The sequence below is a fragment of the Epinephelus moara genome, chromosome 6 (assembly GCF_006386435.1).
Source record: "Epinephelus moara isolate mb chromosome 6, YSFRI_EMoa_1.0, whole genome shotgun sequence".
Lineage (NCBI taxonomy): Eukaryota > Metazoa > Chordata > Actinopteri > Perciformes > Serranidae > Epinephelus > Epinephelus moara.
In genome coordinates, this window is record NC_065511.1 from 36,604,547 (window position 1) to 36,626,037 (window position 21,491).

A 21,491-nucleotide genomic window follows, 5' to 3' on the forward strand; every position below is an offset into this window, starting at 1 on the left:
AAAAATATTTTCTTCACGGATGAGCACACGTTTGATAAAACAGAGTTAAATCTCTCGGCATCCATTTTCAAGCTCTCTGTGTGTTTGTCTCCTTGCGGACGAGAAAAGGGGGAGCGCATATTACCGAGAAGGCGTGTCCTTTTCAAAAATGCAAGAGGCGTTGCTTTGTTATCTGCCGTTTTCGCCGGTGTGTTAAACACACTTTAGAAAGGAGTGTCCCCAGACTATCAGAAGGCGGAGATCTCTGATTGTCTGGTGGCGAGACTACATATATTGTACAAATTTTTTATGTTCTTAAATTTAACTCACTACTTTTATACACTGTAATGTAGCATAAGACGTATATTATTATATTTATTTACACTTTTCATATTTTATATTTTTAAGTATTTTTCTAGTGTTAACATTGTTGCATAAAGCACATATTTTATTTGTATGTGCTTATACATCTTGGTTCTACCTCTATAATTCTCTTTGCTTTACATCAGAGCGACTGCAACATATCACCATTCCCCCAGGGCTCAATCAGGTATTTCTGATCCTGATTATGATTCTGGAAAAAGAAGGAAAAAAAGTCCTTATTTTTAGATTCATGAGTTGAATGCCATTTTAAAGGCTCAGCATGAACCCTGTGCTCAGTCTGGGGAGGTGACCTCTAGATTTTACACAGCTCTGGTCCATTTATAGCTTTGTTATAAGTGGTGTTATGAATCAGCAGTCTCGCCTTAGACTGTGTAATCTGTGTGTGTGGAAATAGTTTTGTTGCAAAGCAGAGGTAGAAAAGTTGAAGAACAGTACCCTCTCCTGGCCTGGAGAGCAAGATGAGATTTTACTCACAACCAACGTGTGATGTACTATCTGTGCTTGAAAAAAAAAAAAGACTCAAACTTGGGAACAAAAACAGTCAAGCTAATCAGCACTAACATACTGCTGTGCCCATATTAAGTAATCTGAAATTAATCGAAGAAACAAGGAATAAAAATAACAGAACCAGCTCATTCTCATTTCTTGACAATCACATTCTGCGGGTTTAACAGCAGAAGATCACTGTGAGGCCTCCCAGCTGTGAATGTGTTAAAGCAGCTGAAAAACAGAACTCCTGCTAAATCATTCTCCAGATAAATGCAGGCTGAGAGCAAAGACTGCTTTCATTTAAACATTTCCAGCCACATGTATGTCAGCCTTAAAATGGCACTCTAATGTTCTATCCAATAAGTGAGCATATATTATTATATCTAAATAAAGCTATTAAGGAAAGAGTCTGCCCTGAAGCATGTTACACCAGCTATCCATAATATTTTTAATCATATAAGAAATTCACGTCCAGCCACATGGTGTAGTATTGTCAAACAGAAACATCAAATTTACCCACATCAAAGATAGTCTTTAGACAAAGTGACTAAGACGGGTCACAAGGATTCTGGCTAATAATTTCTGCTTTTACACCATTGAAGAGAAAGGCTGGTGTATTCTATATTTTTATAATGGTCAACAAATCCCATGGAAAGACCAAAACCACCAATAGTTTCTGACATCCCTTACCTGTCTGTGGATCTCAACACCGAACCCAGTGATTCCTACTGAAGACATATATCTAAAAAATAAAGGGGGCCACAAAATCAAAGTTTCATGTTCAAAAAAGGTTCTGTAGTTTCCTAAAAAAGCTGGTAACTTTCTAGCAAAGGTGGTTCCCAACTGGATCTGCCATGGGGTCCACATTTCTCTCAGTCATTAGTTTAAGGTCCACAAAGTCTAATACATTGAGCGTCATACTTGCTTTTGGCCATGTCTTGGACTTACAGCAGTTTTCAAGTCACTTGCGGGCTGTTCAGAGTGTACTGTACCTGCGACCCACCAGTTGGGAACCACTGTTCTGGCAAACATTACTTAAAAGGAAGTAAATAGCAAATTTGTTAGGGACTATTTTCAGATGCGGATGAATACCTATCTGGTGCTCTAGTTAGGGGTTATATATGGCACTAGGTGGGTTTATAGGAATGATTCAAAACAAACTACAGTTCCCACGGTGGTTGTGAGGTTACATGCCACAATGTGTTTTTAATAGTTTTTGGACAACAATAGAAGTCATTGGCTGTGAGGACTAAGTTATATCAGGCTTTGGCTACACAGACAATAGTTATTCGGAGGCTCAGTTCCTTGTTGGTTCTTGTCTTTTCATGAGGATTTTTTGACAACAGGGAAACTGAAGAATATCACCAGCCTTATCCTTCAAAGAGCAACTGATATATTTTGCATGTAAAAGTCTGCATCACCTTCATATGCCTCTCTCAACAGTGTGTAACTTTTATGCTCACAATGCAAAATTTCTGACATGACAAACTGCTCGTTGATCGTTCAAGTGTTGTGACCTCTCTCAGAAAGCCGTTGTACTCAAGATTAGTCCTGGTCTTGAGACCGGTCTCGAGACAATTTCTTTAAGGTCTCAGTCTCATGTTGTATTCGACAACATTTTGACATGGTCTTGTCTCAGTCTCAGATAAAGAGGACTCTGGGTTTTATTTCAAGACCAGTCTAGACCACAACTCAACGATGTCACTGTGCTTAATGAAGATGGTAAAGTTGGTTTCGGCTACTTAATGTTTGTATTTGTTTGTTAACAGAAAAAAGGGACAATTCTGTAACATAAACTTCATCTCTACGATGCCTTTTCATTATTTTATTGAGACATTTTTCATGGTACACTTTTCATACATGCATAAGCGCAGTATAGCAATAAAAAAGGTGGATAAAGAGGGATCTTCGTTTGTTTTCTGTGGGTGTTTTTTATGAGAATGTGGATGTTGCAGATTCATTTGAGTTGTGCCTACGATATGCATGTTTCACATTTTATTGTTGTGCAATGTGGGACTTGCACTGGTTAAGTTCTAAGTCTTGACTCACTCTCAACCCCTCAAAGTCTTGGTCTTGTCTCAGTCTAGACACACTCTGGTCTTGATTTGTCTTGACTACAACAGATCAAATGACAAACAATCTGGCAGACATTCAGCCTAAACTAGTCCAGGGCGACCAAACTGGGCCACAGTGTCAGCCCAGCTTAACTGAAAATAGATCATGCCATTGTGTCAAGATAATTCTATGTCTTAGACAGAAATCTACAACTAATCTAACAATTTGAAACCTGTTAAAGTCAGGTGTTAGTGTCAGTTACTCTGGAACATAGAGGCAGAATATATAGTATGCACAGGGCCAGGACTTCCCAGTGTCTCAGTACCAACAGCAGCCGAAACACACCGGATTGCACTAAAACCAAAACAGTCAAAAAGGGAACTAAAAACGAAAACATATTGTCTTGCTTTTAATAATATAATAAACTTTATGACTTTCTTCAACTGCATGTAAAACTTCATTAATACACACCACAAGCTGACACAGTAGTACATAAATCATGCAGACAGAAGAAGTGACAACAACAGAAAGTCACTTACAACTTCTCATTCTAAAATAACTCATAGACTCATATCATACACTTATCCCACAGTTTAAGAATGATTTTTTTCTAAGAGGCTACTGGTTGCACAGTTATGATCCAGTTAAACAATGCAGAGGATTACCAAAACTTCCCAACCACTGACAACCTCCCAAAGGACCAATGACAGCCCTCATAACTGAACCCCTAAAAGCGAGCCTGAGGCGACAGTGATCCAGGGAAGCTTGTGTCTCTGGTATAGACTGCATTTTCTGTTTGACCTCCTTTTTTAATAGACATTAGCTGAAAAGTAGAGTCCTTTAAGTAGCACAAAGTCTCCATGAAACTTTCTTATGACAGGCCATGCTAAGAACACTGTCAACTTATGTTTTACCCCAAAAGACATGAGGAAGCTTTTGTGAAATATGTCTGTGTCTGTTACGCTTACACAAAAGAATATGGATACTCTTTACATATTCATCTATAAAGGCACTCTTCTGAACCAGTTGTAACTAAAGTTTGAGTTAGATAACATTTTTATAGAATCTGGATCCAGTATCAAATCTCTTGTTTTTTTGTCAATAAAAGAGATAAGAGATACAGTAAAATATTCATTAAAGCTGCATCAATCAATATTCTTATATGAACAATAATAGTTTCCTCAAAACAGAGCCAAAGGAGGTTGAACATTGGACTTACATTCACCATGTGGCTAGAAACACGACTCCAAATCCATGATAGTTTTTAAACTTTGTAAAGGCCTGGACACACCAAACTGACGTCAAAGAACTAGTGGTGACGAAAGTCAGCTGTAGCCTCACCTTACATTTCCTGTGTCTCAGCCAAAAAGTTGCACATGAACACACAGCAAAGACTACAGCCACCAGCCAACCAACACATATGCTCTGCGCCGATGTGAGAGGAAATAACTCGCCACAACAGCAGGCAGTGGTAGTCTATGATCGTCATTAAAAAGGGGAACCGGAAGACTTTTGTGATGCTAGTTAGCCAGTTAGCACATTCACAAAACGATCTGATGTTGAAAGAATATAGCATCTTTCCTGCTAAAGAGCTCAATGGCTGGAGAAAAATAATCTTACAATATGTACCACATTTGTTTTAATCTCACACCCTCTTGACTTCAGTTGTTTGTTTACTTTCCTCACTTCCATTTCTCTTCTTGTGTGCCATGCTGAACTGCCAATCAGAGTGATTTCATTCACCGGTGGGCTCTGCCATGTCCAAAACCGATTGTAACTGTAACCCAGGTTATTTTCTGCAGTTACAAATTACAGATAACCCCTAGCAGACTATACGTAGGTGTTAAAATTTACTGATGTTACCTAACTGTCTCATACCAGGGTATCTGCAGGTTTCAGTAAGTTAAATTTAAGACTTTTTAAGACCTTTTTAATGCCACCCACGGTACGATACCAGTGAAAGTATCACGGTTCTGAGTAGTATCATGATACCACAGCAAAAATGAGGCAGATGTGCCTTTTGTCATTTATAAAAAGATAAATCACTTTTCTATAATACATCACTGATATTTCAATGGAATGAATTAGGCCTACTTATTGACTTATTCATAGAAAAACAGCATCAATAAGTGATACATAGGGGGGATAAAAATAAAGTAAAATAAAAATCAACCAGCCACCCTCCTCCCCTGACAAGTAGCCTAAAAAACAGTTCCTAAAGTGCGGTGAGGTTTGTGGACCGTTACCTGCCACAGAGAGAAATGTGAACGGCAGTCATGACGCCAACAAAAGAGGAAATTAGGCCTGGAGTCGGACTTCTCTGTCGCCGCCGGTAAGCCGTTATTTTGCTCCACAGAGACGCCGTAGGCTATCTGACCACCCTATTCCTGTCTGTGACCCCCGTTCAACCCACAACCTGCATGATTCGCCTTTCGTTTCTGCTGCTGGTTGAAATCTGGGGAACTGCCCATTGGTCCGACATCCCATTGTTCCNGACAGTCGGACTAATGGGATGTCGAACCAATGGGCTGTCGAACCAATGACATGGACCTGAAATCTGTACTCACACAGCGTGCTGAATGGTTTATTTTGCTGGCACAAAACAATTTTTAGTCGCAAATGCGAGTAAAATGCTCGCACGTAGAGCTCTGTGGAAACAAATCACTGCCGACAAGCAAAAAGTCATAAATAATAACTTTCACTGCTCAAAGATACTCACGTCTGGAAAACAAACCACTACAGCAGCATATTGAGTGCCAGGTGGCCAGCGCGTGCCGTTAAGCCCTTTTCACACAGAGCGCGCAAAGCGCAGACCTCCGCCGACGAACCCATTCATTGTGTATGTGCTACCACCAGCGCGCGCTGTTATTGGACGGTGCATGGATACTCACAGAAAAGTGCCGTGAGAATAAAAAAAAGAAAAGAAATAAAGTCAGATTAAATATTCCTTCCGCAACAATTTTAAGACCTTGAGTAATGAATTTAAGACCAATCTGAGACATTTCTAATGAATTTAAGACATTTTCAGGCCTTACTTTTAGATACATGAATTTAAGACTTTTTAAGACTTTTCAAGGATCCGCGGATACCCTGCATACGCAGGCTACTGCTACTGGTAGCGATAGCTGATTGTTACATCCAGAAACTCCACAATTCAGCCTGTAACAACCATGTTACTTAATGCTACTGTTTAAGAATTATAGAATACATTTATTAATCAGAGCACTCACACAAGAATATAGCACTAGCAAAGTGCTAAATATTTTTTGAATGTATGAACAATTCTCTTTCAAAATCAGCGGAGGGAGGCTCGCAGAAACAGCTACTGCAGCATGTCTGGTGCACACACCTCCTTTGTCACCTAATGTTACACCCACATGGGCAAAACAAGTGCAGAAAGAATTTATTTATTCCAACCAGAGATAAATGATCTAATTAAATGTTAACATGGTTATTTAACGCTAATATTTTCCTATTGAACTGATTACAGTGGAGTTTACACCATCACAACCTGATTGAAAATTCCTTCAGATCTGGCCAGTATCTTCCAAGTGAGACGGATACATGAGGCATTTTTACTCTGATTATTAGTAGAATATTAGGGTTCATGTAAACACACCTAATGTCATGTTTGCAGCTTGTTGCACTCCTCAAGTGTCCATAAATAATTAAATAAAATATACAGGTTTTACGTGAGATTAGAGACTCACTTGATGAATCTGGGTTTCTTACAAACCTGGAACCAGTTAAAGTCGTTTATCAGAACACAACCAATGTTATGAAAATAATAATAATAATATAGTATAGTGGTATATGTATTGTGGTAAATTTATTGTTATTGGGGTATATGAGGGGGTATTTATAGCAATAGCTATAAACTCTTTGTGCAACACATTCATCTCATACCCTGTACTGGAACCATGTTAAATTGCATAAAATACAATAAAATAAAATAAAATAAAATAAAATAGAAGAGAGAAGAATAAGTCATTTATATTTCTTACATAATAAATGTCCCCCCTGAAGTTCTGTAAGTGTAAAACCAGTGTCAGTATGAATGTGTTCCTGGTGTGTGCAGTGCAATACCTCCTCCTGGTCCAACATGTAGACCTGATTTCCGGCGCTCACACGGAGATGGGGGTTCCAGCGGTCGTGGTGTGGACGGTCGTGTGAGGGGCGGTCGTAGATGGGGCGCTCGTGCGAGGGGCGGCTGTAGGCGGGACGGTCGAAGGAGGGACGATCGAAGGAGGGACGGTCGTAGGAAGGACGGTCGTAGGAGGGACGGTCGTAGGAAGGGCGGTCGTAGGAGGGACGGCTGAAGGAGGGACGGTCGTAGGAGGGACGTTCGTGAGCAGGACGGTCGTAGGAGGGAGCGTGGAAGGAGTGGGCGTGGGTGCGATGATGGTGATGATGATAGGAGGGGGGGACGGCAAACCTTGCATCTGGACAGGAGAGAAGAAGGAAGGAAGGGGGGGAGAGGGAGGAAAGAGAAGGTCAGTTAGGATCATCGGTAGGAGGGCTGTGGTGCTGTGACACATGTCTGTCCTCATAACATCAGTGTCAGGTGTCATTACAGTGTGTTTGAGAGGTCTGCTTGAAAGAGGTCATCAGACGTTCATTATGAGACAATGCAGCACAATGCTAGAACCAGCACCTGATTCTGGGGTGTTACATAATAATAATAATAATAATAATAATAATGATAAAGCATCTAGAAATTACCTGGTTCAAAGAATAGTCTGATATTTTGAGAAATTTGATCATTCACATTCTTGAGTTAGGGTTAAATGAGAAGACCGATGCCACTCCCCTATCTGTCCCTGTATGAAGCTACATCCAGAAAATGATTAGCTTAGCTTAGCCTGGAAACAGCTAGCCTGGCTCTGGCCAAAAGGCAGGATAGTCCAGCACATAACCTCCCAAAAATCCACAACCTTTTGTTTTTACAATTCCACTTTTGTTCACATTTAAAAATCAAAATATAAATTATGCATCAGAGGTGCTTGTACACATTTTTTTTTTTTACCTTTGGAGAGAGCCAGGCTAGCTAATTCCCTGTTTCCAAGCTAACTGTTTCAAGATATAACAGTGGAGAGTGGTACTGAGCTTTTCATCCAACTAACTCAATAAAACAAGGAAACATATTTCCCAAAATGCTAAAATTATCCAAGGGTTACAAGGTTTGTTGTTTGTCATGCTGCAATACAGGGTTGCAAAACAAAATGCGAGTAGTAGTCCCTTCATGCCACACAAGAGAAAAAAAACCAACAGTTTCTTATGGTGGAGTACGGAGGATGAGTTGAGGAGTCTTACATCCTGAGGAAAGAAGCTGCTCTGTAGTCTGGTGGTAAGGCAGTGGTAACTTCTGTGTCTGTATCACAGCAGGGTGAACAGGCTCCTTTAAAAAAGATAAAATGCTGTACTGATACAAGCCTTTAAAGGGACAGTTCAGCCCAAAATCAGAGACACATATTTTTTCCTCTTACTTGCAGTGCTATTTATCAGTCTAGATTGTTTTGGTGTGAGTTGCCGAGTGTTGGAGATATCAGCCGTAGAGACGCCAAAAAAATACATTTGAAAAACTCAGCAGCAATGTCTCTTTCCAGAAATCATGACCCAGTTACTCAAGATAATCCACAGACCTTGTTGTGTGCACTGTTACATAGGGACTATTTTCTCTCTACAAAACTACACCTGCCAAACGAATCACCGTGCAGAAGGAAGCGTGCATTGACCCATGGACGAGAGGCTCGTGCTTGTGACAGCGCGAGATACAAACATTAATCGCCTCCTGCCAGGCTGAGCTGTAACATTAGCTAGCTCAGTGGCGCTAGGTGAGCTAGCAGTAGATGTTATTCTATGCAAACCGGCTGAACCTGCATTTGGCATTATGACATATTCTTGCAAATTAAAAAGGTAGCAACCTGTGCTGACGGCATCATGGTGCTAAATCTAACTTGTATTGCATTATTAAAAGCAATATGACAATGTGATTAATATAGCATGTTCATAAACAGACAACCTGAGCCACTAGTGTCTGACAGGCCGTGTGTAATTTATTGCTGAGCCCAGGCCTGCGCCAAGAAGAAGATCAAATTTCAATAGAGGTGTGTTCATTTACTTGAAAGTTCATGTGTTTTTTGGGGTGACGAAGAAGAAGCACGGCAGAGAAAACAAACTTTTTGATGTGAAGCCAACAAAAGAGGTGTCCTAACTAGCTGCAGGTGCTGTTTTGAGCTCAACCTTTGCCGCATGCCGTGTTTCCATTTATTCCTGTCACTTGCTTCAAAAGCGCCATTGATTCATGAAGCTGAAATGAGGAATTATCTACACAATTCCTTCTTATTTCACAACAAAGACCTAAATAACATGAAAATCGGCTGGTGAGAGAACTGGGCAGCTAAAAGTTCCTGGTAAGGTAAATGACCATCGCTATTAACAAGCTATAGGCTACTTGCTGTTGGCTATATTGTATGTCAACTCCAGTTAATATCAGAATATAAAATGTGGGGGCATTTTTTAAGATTTTTTGGGGGGCTTTTTAGCCTTTAATGTATAGGACAGACAAGTGTGAAGGGGAGAGAGGGAGAGGGAGTGACATGCAGCAAAGGGCCACAGGCCGGAGTTGAACCTGGGCCGCTGCGGCAACAGCCTTGTAGCCTACATGGGGCGCCTGCTCTACCACCAAGCCACCAGCGCCCAAAAATGTGGGTTTTTTTGTATTAAAAAGTAATGTTACACACACAGGAAGACAGCGAATAGGCCACTCAGGCATCTTTTAAGTGGTTACGTCTCCAGTCTCAAGCACACAGCATATATATTCCTGGTTTGTTTACATGACATGACAGAAGAGCATATTAATGGATTCAGTGTGGACAGAGAGCTCCAATATTTCGCAATGATGCTTGATCGTCAGACGCCAGTCTTCTGTTGGGACATTATGTCCCACTCAGGGGCTGCTGCTGAGTCAAATGGGACACCTGTTAAAATTCGGTATACCGGTCCCTTTTAATATCAAGCTGCCCCAGTTCCTACATGAAGCTGCTCACAATGAGCAGGTCATGATTTCTGGAAAGAGATATTGTTGTTTTTAAAGTGTATTGTTTTGTGAGCACCACAAGCCACGTGCCATCTAGTTCCATTATGTTGGAGAGAAGGCAGACATCTCTTTGGCCGATATCTTCAACACTCTGCAACTCACACTGCAACAATCTAGACTGATAAATAAAAATACAGGTCAGAGGAAAAATATGTATTTTTCATTTACGGCAAAACAAGTTAACTTCTCATAATTTCCTATCACTGGTTCAGAGGAAATGTCCTTATTTCCCTTGCCCTTGTTTTCCTTACCTCAATCCCATCCACACAAACTGTCCTGAGAGAAATGTAATGTCTCACAGGACTGAGAAAGGCAAAGAGACATTTGGGATTCATTCATATAATAAAGGCACTTCATAGTGACTTTGCAAACACACCCTTTGGATGTGAAATCTATCTCTGTTAGCTTTATAGTCACAGCTAAAAATGATAATTGTCTAATTGAAGAAGTCCTAGATCCAGCTCACCACCAAAATCTAATCATCTGCTCCTCCGCCTGAGGCTGTCCTGTCCAGCAAATTTAACAGAAATCTGTTTCCAAGGTTCCTGAGATATCCTGCTGACAGACAGACAGAGAAACTAAACCATAATCTCCTCGGTGGGGGTACACAATTATCTTTGACGTTATCCCTAATTCCGAGGATCAATCAAGAAGATGTGGAAAAAATTTTAAATTATATCTGAGGGCTCTGTGCCTTGGATAATTTAAGAAATTGATCACACAGTATTGGAGACATTAATATGGATTTTTTTTTACCCAGGTAGCTGTTTCACTCTGTTTTAAGTGAAAAATATGTGGCTAAGGACCTTTGGTAAATGGAGCACTTTGTCTTTTCTGTCTTCACTACTGTCCAGGTTTTCTGGCCTTATTGCGCTGCTTTAATTTATGTTTTAACTTAAAGCTCCAGTGTGTAGCATTCAGGGGGATATATTGGCAGAAGTGAAATATAATATAATAAGTATTTTTTCCTTAGTGTATAATCGCCTGAAAAAAAGAATCATTGTGTGTTTGGTACCTTAGCATGAGCCTTTTGTATCTACGTAGGGAGCAGGTCCTTGTCTATGGAGACTGCGATGTAGTTAGAAGCCCCTCCATGACAAGCAGCAATTTTTTGGTACGAAACTGCTTTATTCAGTGTTTTTACCTGTTTAAATCCCCAGGTCTGTTTGTTTGGGAGATGAGGAGACCTCTGTGGATATTCAGCTCCTGGTAAAAACCTCTTAAACATCTGCATCTTATGGTATCAGGGAAAAAAGGTGAGCACACATTAGCAGGTGCTAGGCTAACAGCCATCTGTGATATGCCAAACAGCATCGGAGAAACTCTAATTGTAAGTAGTAGCTGCTTAATTCAGTGTTTTTACTGGTTTAAATCACCTGGTCCATTTGTTCTGGAGAGGAGGACACCTCTGCGGATAATTCGGCTCACAGAAAAAAAAACCCTGAACGTCTTGAATCCTAAGTTATCATGGGGAAAAAAGGTGAGCACACATTAGCAGGTGCTGGGCCAGTGGCCTGTCTTTGACATGCTAACTAGCGTTGGACCCAGCATTGATTTGTAACATTAAAGTGCTTTATGCAGTGTTTTTACTGGTTTAAATCACCTGGTCCATTTGTTTTGGAGAGAAGGGGACCTTTATGGATAATTGAGCGACCAGTTAAAACCTCCTGAACGTCTTGGATCACAAATATGGTGAGCAGACTTTTAATTTATCAGAGAAAAATGGTAAGCACACATAAGCAGGTGCAGGGCAAGCGGTCTGTCTGAAATGTGCAGAAACACAGATTTGTGACATCAAGCTGCTTTTTTCAGTGTCTTACCGGTTTCAATCACCTGGTCTGTTTGTCTTGGAGAAGAAGAGACCTCAGTGGATAATTCAGCTCTCGGTCAAAACCTCCTTTTCTCAGTCACAACATCATGCCAACAGTATTTTTGTGCACTTGCAACACTAATCTATAGGTTACAATCCTCTGTCTGTGTTCAAAATCTAAAGGCCTCTCTTGATGCATCTGTTGTTCTAATATTGACCTTGCATTTCCTCTCCCTCCTCTCAAGTCTCCTTATTTATTATCTCTGTTTGAGCTTTAGACATTTCTACTTCCTTTCCATGAGGCGAAAGGCAACAGAACAGCAGCATCCCTCACATGCTTGAGATTATGCCACTGAGCATTTTATAGTTTTCAGATGCGAATACAAAAGCAAACGTCTTGAGGCAGTTCTCTCACTTTATCCTGTCTGATGCTGGAATTCAAAGACTCTCCACTCCTTTGGAAACAGTCCAGCGGAATATGGCTGGGAACAAGGCTGAATCAATGGTACTGCTTTAAAACGCTGCTTAATATTTAAAATAAAAAAGACAACAATATCTCCCTATGAGGCAAATCACCACTCCAGCAGAATCAAGATTACATGTTCTGGTCCAGAGGGAGATTCTTGAACTAATTTGCACTGATAACAAGTGATCTTACCAAGTGAAAACAATACCAAAACAATAGGAGAAATGTGATTCTTAAAATGAATCCTGGGGTAAACAAGTTGGGAAAGACTCCTGCAGTGCTTGTGTATCAGTCAAAGTAACATTCCCCTGGTGGATCACACCTCCTGCACCCATGAAAAGCCAAATTCACACTTATAACATGGGTGCACTACTAGGCTGGAACACACACATACACATTTCCATACAACCACACATGCTCACAGACAAGAGAGAGGAAAGTGATATTTATTTGACCCTCTATTTGACCGACTGAGGCTCTGCACTCTCTCCTCTTTACAGTAAGCCAGGAACAGTCACCCATAGCCCACAATGCAACACTTCAGCATGTCATAACTGCTTATTTTACTGCACCACTTCTTAGATTCTTTCAGACAGTTGACGCTATGGTGCTTCTTCATCCCCAGCCAGAGCAGAAAAGCACAACAGGCAATTGTCTAATTGTGGCAAAATAACAACTCAGTTGATCTTTCAAGTTCCTGTTTGAATTATGAATCGAGACGCTAAATTATAGATGCACAGCTAATTAATATGGACGATTCAAGGAATGGAAAGACGTGAAGCATGAAGCAGGTTAATTCTTTCATACATGGACTCACACTTGTCATCTTACGGAGGAAGGGAGATGTTTGGTGTCTTGCCTAAGGACCCTTGAATCAGAGAAACCCATGATGTCTTTCTGAGGTGGGGTGATCTCTCACAACACTCAGCTACCATTCTGTCCAGTCACGAAAAGTTGCACATGAACAGATACATCTTTTGTTGTTGTTAGAAAAAATAATGATGTAATATGAATCATTTGAGTGGACAGAAACTGGAGGCTATGAATATGGGTCACAGTAATGGGGCTGCATTAACGGGTCACGATAGCCTCCGCTCAGATTTTGTTTGCACAATTTTTCAAAAGACAGCAAAAGGGGGATTCAAGCGAGAAAGGCAGAAGCATGCAGGATGACAAAATAACCTATGGAATATTTGTCAGCTGGATGACGTTTTTGTTGTTGTATTTTATTTTTTCGCTGTAACACACTTAAATCCCAGGGCTTGCTAGGGCTTCAACTAATGATTATATATCTATTGATTCATCTGCCATTTTTTCTAATTAATAACACATTTTGTCTATAAAACATCACAAAACAGTGTCCATCACAATATCCTCGGGCACAAGGCTGTCATCAGATTTAAGTTTTGTGCACCCACAACCCCAAAATATTCTGTTTACCATTACGTAAGATCACAAAAAATCTCAGTGTCCAGTGTCATTTTGCCTGAAAATTGACTTAATCTGTGTGGACATGTAAAACAGAACGTTCAGGGAACACTGACGTCATCCCCTCAATTTCCATATGCTCCATGTTGCTTTGTGTAATGAGCATACGCTAGAAACAAACACAATGACAGACTACTGGTTTGCTAAGGTTGTGTTAGCACTGCCCCACAACTTTGAGTACTTCACACTTGATCTTGGTACTGCTGCACCACTTCCCGGACTAACAGAGGCATCTGTGGGACAAAATGTTTTTGCTCCACCACAGTGTCTTTGGTTTAAAGTCCCCCAGATATGACAGTTTTGAATCAGGCGCAGTCAGATCAGCAGGTGGTGGGACCAGAGTGGGATTGTTGTGGGAATGAAGGAAAACTTTAGCATGTCCAGAGCATCACTCGGATCTTTGAGTGAGCTGATAAGATGTCCAGTAGGTGTTTTGACAAGGGAAGCCTGTGATGAGGGAAGACTGGGGAAGACAGCTAATGGCGAGCATTTGGAGTCGGTTTTCCGTTCTAGTGTGGACGGAGATATTTTGTCAAACAAAGGTCGTGTGTACAGAATTATTTTTTAAATTCTCTAAGCTTCTTAAAAACGTGTGTAGACAAGGCCTAATTGTTGAGGCTCTACTCATACCCTCCCTTTAAAAACCCACAATATCATATTTAATTGTCAGCTTTTCCTTTTTTATATATGTTTAAATCAATAAAAACCTTCTTTAAAACACAGTACTGTTTCTCTAACCCCAATGAGGGTCTCTTTCATTCCTGGAGAAGTCCAAGTGATGCTTGTGGAAGCAACATGGCAGATTTTAATCTCATTTGATGATTACAATTTTCTCTAACAAACCAGGACACTCACAATAAAATCAGGAAATATATATTATGGACTACTGTGTGATATAGTGTCAAGATTACGCCTGGAATAGATGTGTCTCATCAAAACTTTTGTCACGACCGTGGATAAACAGCTGAAAAAGCATTTTAAGGTACAAGGCTTTACACTCTATTAATATGCTCTGAGCTGTTGCACAGCGGGTTGTTTGGAAATGTTATCTTCAAAGGATACACGGCAAAAACATTTTTGTTGCAAAGGGAAATTGTAAAAGTGTTGTAGTTTGCATCAAACAAAATGTTCTAGCTGTTAGCATCTCCGTGTATTTTATCATTAAGAGAGGACGGGGAGCTGTGGTGATCTATCACTGCTGACTTATTCCACTCCTTTAATGCATTCCTCTTCACTATGGATGGGTGTGTCGACTTGAAGCCACACTTTTAAAGCAGATGCGATAGATGCTGAGTGCACTATGAACCGTCGGCCATTATCACAGGGCTTCAGAGACATAAAGCACTGTGTGGCATGCTCTCCCTTTCTCCGAAAAAGCACCTAAGCCCTTGAATCCAAACTTTGCAACTGTGCAGAGCAAAGTCATGATGCTGAGATATTCACTGGAGGATAGCAGCGTGAGTCATCCACAGCCCAATCTGCACTACTCTACTGTAGGCCTACCTCTCCACCCCCGAGGCTGCCTATTAAGGGCCTGTGAAGCGCAGTGGACAGAATTTCAATGAGCAGACTCATTCTTCTGTCTGTCCGTTTGTACGTACAGGGTGCACATATACTGTACAGTAACGATTTGGCACAAGCAGAAATGCTGAGATGCCTCTTTTCTCCGCTCATCTTCCTCTACCTCACTCTATCTTTCATTCACTCTCTACGGTCGGCTCTCTGTATTTCCCCTCTCTCTGCCTTTGTTCCTCTCTCCCCTTCCCTCTCCGTGGGCTCTTTTCCTTTTTCTGCCATCCTTAGCAGTTTACAAAGAAGAGTCCCATGCACCAATCGGATGACTGGTCAGCCTTAGTCAACGTTGTCATTACTGGAACCCGACAGGCCTAATGTTGATTTGTACACATCGCTGGGCTCCAAAACAGCGCTAAAAATAAAGCTCGCAATATCCCCGGGCCGCCCGGGGCAGATAATGTACTCCTGCAAGCATGGCGAACCAAAGCATCTTACTTTCTAGGCAAGAAAGCACCACACAGTGCACATGTCATCGCCGTGACCTCAGCTGCACCAGTATCACATATTATTGCCTTCAAACACATCACTGGAAAATATACCAACGGCATACAGATGTTATTTTGCCAAGAATGAATATACGGAAGGTAGTGAGAATAGATGCCGCGCTGCACTTTGACAAGCTGTGAGTCAGAGTGGTGCATATGTGCGGTACAGTAGGCTGCTGTCAGCGCTGAGTCAAAGGGGGGATGTCAAGTGTCAGCAGCAGGGTCACAGAGGCCCAGAAGTACGAGGCGTCTCGCTGAACAAGCACATTGGTCATGCCCTCAACTTCTGCTATATGCTGCGCAAGAGCAACTCCAGCTCATTAGACTAACATTAGTTTTGGCCATGGTAGTAGATTGGCATGAGCATGCAGCACAATAAAGAACAATTATCATTCAGAAATTAGGCTTTGCTTCATTAAAAGGTAATCAGTATAATTTTTCTGCTCCGTAGCACAAAATTACCTAAATACATCTGTAGGGGGTTGATAGGTTTGTTGATCAATACCAATTACTCAACGATTACCTCACAGGGTGGTGAGACCTCTGGCTTTCAAAACTCAATACCCAGCCTGAGCAATTTAAAACACTCACAATCTCACCACCTCCCACCACGAGTACTCCCTATATAGCTCGAAGATGAAGTACTGTACGCTGGTACGAGCAATCAACCAAGCGACCAATTGTTCAGCTATGAAAATGACAGCAGCAGCGCTATTACAGCATTTTGCATCATGACACTACCTCTACACCAGACATTTCTGTTGGATCTCTGCTTTAATTAGGTATCTCTATTTTGAAAATGTGACTTTATTTGTGCCAATTAAAGGCTACCATCACTCAGGGGTACTGGTGGAGTCGGAGGCGGTGTCAGACTTGAGTAGGAGATAAGTTGTATCTGTGTTGCTGCAGTTACAGCTAATGTCATTTTAATGATCATACCATGAGGGCTAGTTTGTTTTTTGGTAATTGCACTGGGTATAATGTGGACTTTGACACATTTATTTGAAGCTCAAACACCTGTTACTACAACTGTTGATTAAGGATTTTATGACACAACAGAAAACCAAAATCTAGTATAAACTATGTAAATAAAGGCACACTAAATCACACTTGGATTTGTGGGACATCAATCAGCACATGTGGTATTATCTTTATCTTACTTTATTTTTAATTTGGTTTATCTGTATTTTAAGTTGTTAATTCGTATCTTTTGTTACCTCTTACCTGTAAGCTGAATTGTACCACTGTAAAGTAATACTAAGGCTACGTTCACATTACAGGGCTTAAAACTACTCTTACTTTTCTTGCATTTAACACAGCACTTAGAAAACATTTGAACATCCACAACTACCGCCTCCCTCCAAAGTCCCATCCCCCTCCTCCTGCAACTCCACCTCCCTCCAAAGGCCTACTCCCCCCTCCTCCATTACGTCCTCATTACGTCTACGATAGACGTAGGCATTGGCAAGGTAACGTTAGATACACGGAAGAGGAGAGGGAGTGTAACATTACAACTAAGACAGTCAAACGCAACCCCGGAGTTTTAAAACTCAACGGGTTGTGTTACACGAGCGGTTAAGTCAGTAAGAGGCCTCCACGTGGGGAAGACAGACAGGACGCTCGGCCAAACATTGCATTCGGTCTGAATGCAATGATTGGTCGGAGTTGTCTTTGAACCATATGAGAAGGGTATAATTATGAGTTTTTATCTCTGGTGGAATCCACTTACATTTTAGTGTGCCATCAGCTTATTAATAGCATTTTAACCTAAACAAAGAAAAGTGTAAAATTTCCAGTGTCGCTTTAATGGTCAATTCCGATTATTTCCCCGCATCCAATCTTTCTGCCTGGTCTAATTACATTCTTATCAAAAGTGACCCATATCTGAAATCAGTGTAAACAGATCCCTGCCCTCAAATGCCTCACGCGCAACCAATAATATATTTCGGAGAACTGCCCCTCAGAGCAATGGGCGTTTGCTTTCGGGAAAACTGTTTGTGAGAGAGGTGTGGGTGCATCTGTGAGAGAAGTCAGGAGTGGTGTGGCCGCGATGTGGAGGGTTTCCCGGAGGAACAATTCCTCCAAAACATAGGATGTCCAGGGCTGTATTCCAATATCTCTGTCAGCGCCTCAAGAAATCGCTGTCATGGCATGTTGGCAAGCTGTACCCACCAGAAAGCATCTGGCAGCTGGGCTCTATTAGCTGGCAACTGGGGTAGCCTACCACAGCAGTTGTACAGTCAAGTATGACGTGGGAAAAACATGGATGTATGGGAAGGAAACACATGAATTTAGATATGACCGTTCACACAGCTGTCACATAGCCAGTGACTGGATGTAAAAGTGGCCCACATCTGATTAGAAAAATCAGATTTCTGTGTCCACACTACTCTGAAAAAATCAGATCTGTGTCACACTTGCTTGTAATGTAAACGTAGCCTAAGTTGTCAGGATTGTGCTCATCCCAAACAGCAGAGCGTGTCTCTCCTGACTATCAAAGTTAGATGATCCAAAGCAGAAACAGGAAGACACTGCCATTCTTCATCTTACACAGGCCTGAGGATGGACATGGCTTCACATCCTTTTCAACAAACTTAAAGAGGCAGTTTGACCACTGCCACTGCTGTACAGTCTTTCGTCCCACCGACTGTGGCAATAACATTTAGTTACTTGAAAACAAAAAGGAAATCAAAACATGAATATAAAACAGACACCATTTTTGGCAGGCTTTGGGATCACTCATCACCTCCAGTGACTTATCAGAATTGCCACTGACTTAAAATGCCTACTGTGTTAATTGCCAGCTACAATACCTATATTTGTGAAGCTGTGTTAGCTAAAACTTCCCTGCATGACGCCCACGTTTTATGTGTCTGTGCATTTGTTAGCTTTGAAATCAAAGGCGTGCCAGGGTCTGCAAGTTAAAGAAATACTTCACCCACAGAATGACCACTCGTATTTAAAATAGTCACGCCGTGTTACCTTGAATTCATGAAGAAAACTTTGTAAGGTTTTTAGCAAAAATACATGCGTTACCCGGATGAATGAGACTTGGATTATACCACACAAGTTGTGTAAGAATTTGTAAACAGATGTTTTGATATAGTTTTGCTGTTGTAAAATGTGGTCCCCAATCAATCAATACATCTATAAGTTCGCTTCCTCAAGTCTTCCTCACAAATTCAAGGTAACACAACATGTCTTACTGATACACAAATGGTCATTTTGTAGGGTGGAGTATTTCTTTAAATCTGCCTCTACTCCTCAGTCTGGGGTGGCTTATAGAGACGAACCAACAGAGAATTATGACCTGACTGTGCAGCTGTTAGCTTTTTAGAAGGTTTGCACCCATCCAACTTTTCCTACCCTGACACCAAATCAGATACCTCAACTCAAGGTACCTGCCAATCCTGAGTACTAATGCATAGAGCTGCAATGATTAATTGATTAGTTGTCAACCATAGAATTAATTGCCAACTAATCTGACAATCGATTAACTGGTTGAGTATTAAAAAAAAAAAGGTCAAAACTCACTGATTCCAGCTTCTTAAATGTGAATATTTTCTGCTTTCTCTACACCTCTATGACAGTAAACTGAATATGTTTGGGCTTTGGACAAAACAGGACATTTAAGGACATTTTTCACCATTTTCTGACACTTAACGACTATTTTGATTAATCAAGAAAATAACTGACAGATTAATCAACGATGAAAATAATCTTTACTTGCAGCCTGACAAATGTGATATTAGTGCACTCTTTTTTCCCAAACTTTAAATCTGTACACTTCACTGTGTAAAACTAATTCTAATTTTATGTAGGTAACATAAGGTCAAGGATTGCTATGGTACTAAAATGTCCATGGCCCCCTCAATCACAACATGGCCTATACCCGAACCTTAATACGGTCAGTATTGGAGCTAACTGGAGCTAATGGTCTGCAGCATCACATCAGCACATCCCTAATTTTAGCCTCATTGTTTAAATTTTACAGCCTGTAAATTTCAGCCATTTCAATCAAAGAATGCTCTGATAAACAATGCGTACTCTACCTGCTCTGCTCCAAATGGCGACGAAAAAGTCAGTGACTAGCCTTGTGAACATCGTGGAGTAATTAGCAGCTAAATAGCCTGATATCTCTCCTTTCTTTTTGCCAGCAACCAAAACAAACCTAAAAACGACGAGTAAATACTGGATTTAAATTCTGCCATAAACACAACTGCCTCCTAACACAGGGCGGCACGGTGGAAGAGTGCTTAGCATCGTTGCCTCACAGCAGAGGGTTCGAACCCAGGGTGGGGGATTCTCCAGGTACTCCAGCTTCCTCCCACAGTCCAAAGACATGCAGGTTAATTGGTGACTCTAAATTGCTCGTAGGTGTGAATGTGAGCGTCAATGGTTGTCTGTCTCTATGTGTCAGCCCTGTGATAGTCTGGCGACCTGTCCAGGTTGAACTCCACCTCTCGTCCAATGTCAGCTGGGATAGGCTCCAGCACACCAGTGACCCCTAACAGGATAAGCGGTTACGGAAAATGAATGAATGCTTGCTAACACATTAGCAACATTATAAGGTGAAAATATGTCAGGTTTTTCAGCTTGGTGTGGAGATCTCCTGCCCCCAAGTGGCCAAAGCAATTATTTAATGCAGCTTTAAAGTATACCCACAGATCACACTTACTACTACTTAAATAAACTGTGCAGTCACAGTGCACCCCCTGTGTATGCATCTCCTTGTCCTGAGCGCTGATACTACCTTCCATCAGCACCTCATCTTCCTCTCCTGTACTATATCCACCTTCTCTCGGAACAGAACAAACCTCACCTCCACACTATACTCCTTCTCTAAGTACTGTACACTCTCTTCATGGTTACTACATGGCTCCAGGCTTCTAAATCCACTTGCTAATAACTGTAGCCACACTGTCTTTAAGTGTACAAGACCTTTGCGCTCACCAGCTGCCACTGCAAGAAATGTATGTGTTTGTCAATGCATGTGTGCGTGTGGTTTTGTGTTGTTTGTGTGTAGACCGAGAGCAATAAATATGTAAAACACTGCCCTTCCCATTCAGTCAAACTGCTGGATGAAACCAGGCTTTGATCCTTTTTTAATTTCACCTACTACAATGAGTCCACTTCAACCATGAAGGAGAGAGGAGAGGATGGGGGGTACAGGTGTGTGTGTGTATGTGTGAGTGTGTACATGTGTGTATGTGTGTGTGGCAGAGAAGGAGAAAGTGGGAGAGGGGGAAGAGAGTATTCTCACCTATCAGATCATTCACCCAGCCCTCACGCGGCGCGTCCCGGGTTCCCCATTGCTCACCCAAAGCGTCCACACGGCGTCACTGTTGCTGCGCTGCTAGCGCCTTGAATCCGCCCCCAACTCCACCACACAGGAAACAAGGTTACTGCCCAAGAGATGTCACTTCCGAAACACCCACTCCCGCTCGCTTGCTCGCGCTCGCTCCCTCACGCCCCCAGCCTATTGCCATGACAACCGAGAAAAGAATAGAATATAAGTGAGTGTTAAAGACACAGAGGGATCAGAGAGACAGGGGAAAAAGAGGGATGCAAAGAGAGAGAGACGGAGAGGGGAGGACAGAGAGGGGAAACAGGGAAGAGTGAAGAAGAGGAGAGGAAGAGAATGGGCAGAGAGAGAGAGAG

General features: G+C 41.5%; 1 protein-coding gene across 1 annotated transcript in view; it reads right to left on the minus strand.

The window, feature by feature from the left end:
* Positions 1–21,129, minus strand: part of syngap1b (synaptic Ras GTPase activating protein 1b) — a 169,870-nt gene extending 148,741 nt beyond the window's left edge. The window contains exons 1-2 of the mRNA XM_050046275.1: positions 21,094–21,129; positions 6,994–7,349 (exon numbers count right to left, since the gene is read on the minus strand). Of these exons, the coding sequence (XP_049902232.1) occupies positions 6,994–7,011 (18 nt within the window). The 5' untranslated portion in view covers positions 7,012–7,349; positions 21,094–21,129. The remainder of the gene's footprint in view (positions 1–6,993; positions 7,350–21,093) is intronic.
* Between the last annotated feature and the right edge of the window lie 362 nt (positions 21,130–21,491).